Source organism: Rhagoletis zephyria, unplaced genomic scaffold, assembly GCF_001687245.7.
Source record: "Rhagoletis zephyria isolate East Lansing unplaced genomic scaffold, Rhagoletis_zephyria_1.1 Rzeph_scaffold_10348, whole genome shotgun sequence".
NCBI lineage: Eukaryota > Metazoa > Arthropoda > Insecta > Diptera > Tephritidae > Rhagoletis > Rhagoletis zephyria.
The window spans coordinates 8,726-13,439 of record NW_016167426.1 but is presented as its reverse complement, the minus strand read 5'-3'; the positions used below and the strand labels follow the sequence as shown (position 1 = coordinate 13,439).

At 37.5% G+C, this 4,714-nt stretch overlaps 1 protein-coding gene across 1 annotated transcript; it reads left to right on the top strand.

The window, feature by feature from the left end:
* Positions 1-952: 952 nt before the first annotated feature.
* On the top strand, positions 953-1,705 carry LOC108376392 (uncharacterized). The gene has a single exon (XM_017632594.1). The coding sequence runs from the start codon at positions 953-955 to the stop codon at positions 1,703-1,705; it is 753 nt and encodes a 250-aa protein (XP_017488083.1).
* The last annotated feature ends 3,009 nt before the right edge of the window (positions 1,706-4,714 follow it).

Genomic DNA, 4,714 nt, shown 5'->3' with positions numbered 1-4,714 from the left:
GAACGTTTGGAATAAACTTGTTTGTTTACTTATTCTTTAAAACGTTCCTGACGATATGTTAACGTATATTTCAAACGCATTCTGTTTATTCCGGCTGCGGAATGGGATTATCCGGAATGTATAAAGAAGCGCAGCCAATATGTTACCCATTTCGAACTGTGTGTTATTTTCAATATCTTCACTAGTAAAGTGCTTCATGCACACATAGCTCGATTTGGTGTTTAATGCATCATTTGGTGTTTAATGCATCTCCTCGCCGGCAGAACTGCTTCCACTTTTTCCCCAGAATTGCGTCCGTAGGAAGCGAAAAAAAAACTTATATCGCACGCTTTCCTTTTGTTTTCACTATTACACCATGCCACGGCACACTTCATTTTGCTTTGTAATGTCTCAATAATTGTTTAAAACCACGCAGAAACATTAACGCACAAATATTAAAATTGTTATTTGGTTTTTTCGTATGCTCACAATCAACAATTGCACCAAGATGACGTCACGCACACAGTTGATTCTGTCAAAATCACAAAGAGCGGATTAGCGGTACCGCGATTGGCGCAATCTCTATTTCTCTCAATCGTGTTTCTCTATAATTAAAAATTAACTTAAGTAGTTATAAATAATTGCATTATGATTGCTAGTTGAAATAATTCTAAATCGTTCACATTTTTTTCCAATATACCTTGTTTTTAATTGATTTCGTTGAGTTATTATTATTATTATTATTATTAAACAAGAACCATTAGCACAATAAAAAAAAAAAAAAAAATTTCTTCACAGTCGATAAACGGTGCTCATTGAGAACAGTCATTGTCGATCGCTTTCGCATTAGCAGTTTTTTCTGTTGCTAAACTTTTTCTGTGTTTTCGTAACACTTTACTCCCACGTGGTCTTTTTTATTAACCTTATTATTGGAATTCTAAAATCAGTGGTATAGAGTTTCCTTTAGTGTAAGATGGAGACCTCCTCTGGAGGGAACTACTACGCGTTACTGGACCCAGGAGATTATAATCATAAATCTCCTACCCAGAAACGGAAGAAAAGTGATATAAACATTAATAGTAATTCTTCTTTCCCACTACTGGGTCAGAAAACTCCCCTATTTAAAGTTCAGTGCCCCAAATATGTAACAATTAAAAGTGCAGTGCCGGAAAAGCCAATCAACAACTACGATATATTTCTTGTGTCAAAAGCACTCGAAAATATTTGTGCTGAACCGCCGCAACAAATCTCATTTACCCGTGACGGGAATTTGTTAGTGCTCACTAAAAACGACACACAAGCCAACAAATTTCTTAAAGCAAAAAACCTGGTTAGTGTCTGTCCGATAATATCAGAACTACATCCAACATTAAACACCGTAAAGGGTGTAATATTTACACCTTCATTGAGATCCCTTTCCGATAAAGACATCGTTGAAGGCCTTAGAGACCAATCAGTAACAGACTGTCAAAAGATTAAAAAAGTGGTTAAGGGTGAGCTTGTTAACACCTCACTGCATATTTTATCTTCCAATAGGTATGAAATTCCCAAGGAAATAAAGATCGGTTTTCTTGTCTGTAAGGTCGACCCATATATACCAGCACCTATCCAATGTAAAAATTGCTTCAAATTAGGCCACACCAAAAAACATTGCAAGGAGAATATTGAAAAATGCGAAGTTTGCAGTGAAAATATTCACGATCCTACCATGTGCAAAATGCATTAATTGCAATCAGGCCCATAGAGCCAACAACAAAAATTGCCCAACCTTTCAAGAAAGAACAGAAATCATTAAAATAAAAACAATAACAAAATGCACATACAAAACAGCAAAAGAAAAAGTAAAATCACAAGCTAAAGTATACGACAATCCAACAGAAACACTTGAAAAAGCTATTGAACTGAGACAAAAACGTCTCTCTTCTCGATCAAATACAATTCTAAACAACCCCCCTACCATTGCACCAAACTCTAATAATGGGACAAATCACATTCTTCCCACACGCGAAAACCACGAAAAAGAAAATCAAATTTCAACAATAACACCAACACCAAGTGAAAACAACAACACTACCACGAATGACAATATTTATTCTTTATTAAATCAAACCGACTCACCAGTCATACAACAATACTTGCAATTTAGCACAACTCAGCCTCTCAATTTTGGCAACAGCTCTCCTGATTTGGATATGACGATGGAGTAAAAACTCGTTTGACGGGCTCAGGGCGGGAACGGCGGGCATTACTAGCATAATGCTAGTGATGATCGCCGTTTGCGCTCTGGGCCCGTCATCGGCCACTCTCAAGTATACAGGGTGTCCCAGAAGTAACGTGCCAAACTTTAGGGGAAGGTAGGTGGGGGGGTGAGCTCACTGATAAACAAAAAATTTTCAGCTAAAAGTGTCACCGTTTTTGAAATATTAACATTTTTTCGAATTTAAAAAAAATCGTGCCTTTTCATGTGTTTTCTTTAACTGCAACTACAAACCGGGCAATACTTAGTAAATTTTTTATGTAAAATACTTCCAGATAGTTGCCTCTCTATACTCAAATGCAATGTAGTTAAAATATATTAAGGAACCATCATAAAATTAGGACTATTTCTGGATTTTTAACTTTTTGATATTCCCTTCCCCAACTTTGACTATCTCGGGTGAAAAAAAAATGTACTGAGCTATAACTTTACATTACATACAAAAATTGCTCATTTAATAAAGATTTCAGAAAGGTGCCACACTTACTGTTTCGAATAGAAAAAAAAAATTATAGCCGCTTTTGTGGGTAAAGGACTGAGACACGCTAGAATGTATTAAATAGATTTAAATTGAATTTGCTCTTGTTACCGTCAAATGACATGCTAAATAGTACAAAGGTACATTATTACCTGCTCCTGACATTATTTTGTGTTACTTACCGGAATTCGGACTAAAGTCTATAACAAGGGCTATATCTATCAATATTTTTTGTGAAGGATGGGTTCACGTGAAATAAAACATACATGAGTTGTTTGCAGAAATATTTATTCATTTATCGATAAAATATGCTCAAATTGGCGACCTTCTACTCTAATACAAGCTCGGCACCTTTTAAGAAAGGACGCTTTTAGAGATCTTAAACTCAACTGGGCTATCTCAGCAGCAGCTCCATTTATTTGTTCCCGCAAATGCTAGTCGTTTTGAATTGCTTTTGAATAAATTTTGTCCTTAAGACAGCCCCAGTAGAAAAACTCGAATAGATTCAGGTCTGGCGATCGAGCAGGCCATGTGATTGGTCCGTATCGTCCAATTCATCGGCGAGGATAAGTTTCGTTTAAATGAGCTCTTACTTCACGCCCGTAGTGAGCAGGGCACCCGTCATTTTGCAGCCATAGTCTTCTCCGCAGGTTTAAGGGTACATCTTCCAAAAGAGTTGGAAGCCGTTCCTGAAGGAACTCTAAATACCTGTGAGAGTTGAGCGTTGGCGGCAGCTCCACAGGTCCCAATATCTGAAAATTAAAAATACCGCACCATAAATTTATTTTGTACCGGTACTGCGAACGATCTTCTCTCATTTCGTGAGGATTGTCTATCTGCCAACTGTGAAGGTTATGTAAATTAAAATAACCTCACGTTTGCATGATGACTCATCGCTCCAAATTATTTTATTAAAAAAGTTGGGGTCTGATGCATGTGTTGGCGAGATTACTGAATACCCCCATTACAAGGTGCGTGAAAACCACCACCAGCATCAAAATACAACTCTGATAGCAAATAAGTTAAAACAGATGTTCTATCAGTCATTTATGTATCTAATTTCGAATCCTCTCAATCCTCTCATTTTCGAAGATTGCTTTATGTATTTATTAATATTGCTTTATGCATCTAATTTCGAATCCTCTCAATCCTCTCATTTTCGAAGATTACCTTATGTATTTATGTATCCCAAAATTTCTGTATACAATTTGATCGTTTGCTAACATTAATAGTTTGTATTCTCTTTAAAAACCGTTTATATGCTGGTTTATATGTATGTATACTTTTTCGAACATTGCGATTGGAATTTTGCTATTTCGCAAAGCTTCGAGTCATTCGTCGTAAAACCAACGCTTGGAAAAGATACCAAATTTTAACGAGCCAACATTGGAGTATATTTTACCACGCCTTTTAATTAATAAATACATTTTATTAAAACAAATTAACGTCGTTTTGATCATATTGACGACATAGTTTAAAATTTGCTTTTCCTGCGTAAATTTGCTGCATCCAATGCTGACTAGAGCCAAAGCAAAGGAAATTCGAAATAACACAGAAGCGGTTTGCGGTGCACAATCCCAAGCTGAAAATATTGGAAGCAGTTCGGAATCCATTTGCGAGTCAGAGTACAGTTCTACAGTAAACGACATGGAACAATCGGAAAATTCATTAGAAGTGCAACAAGTTGCCATTCCATGTGACCAGATTGCATTGCTGGTTTCTAGCATAACCTCACTTCGGGAATGTGTTGCCGAATTGAGAATTGACACTTTGCGTAGTAGGCCACAAGTCGGCGACAGCTTTGCCAACGCTGCCGTATCCGACAACGCCGCGCCGCCTATGCGTACGTCGACGCAAGCGCCGGCGGCAACTGAATCTCAGCCGCAATTTACATCAACGCGAATGCCGCCACGTTTGATGCAAACTCCGACGATAAACACAGCCGCCTTGACTTTCATGGACAATTCCGCCGCTAAATTGTTTCCATTGCCGTCCTTCGA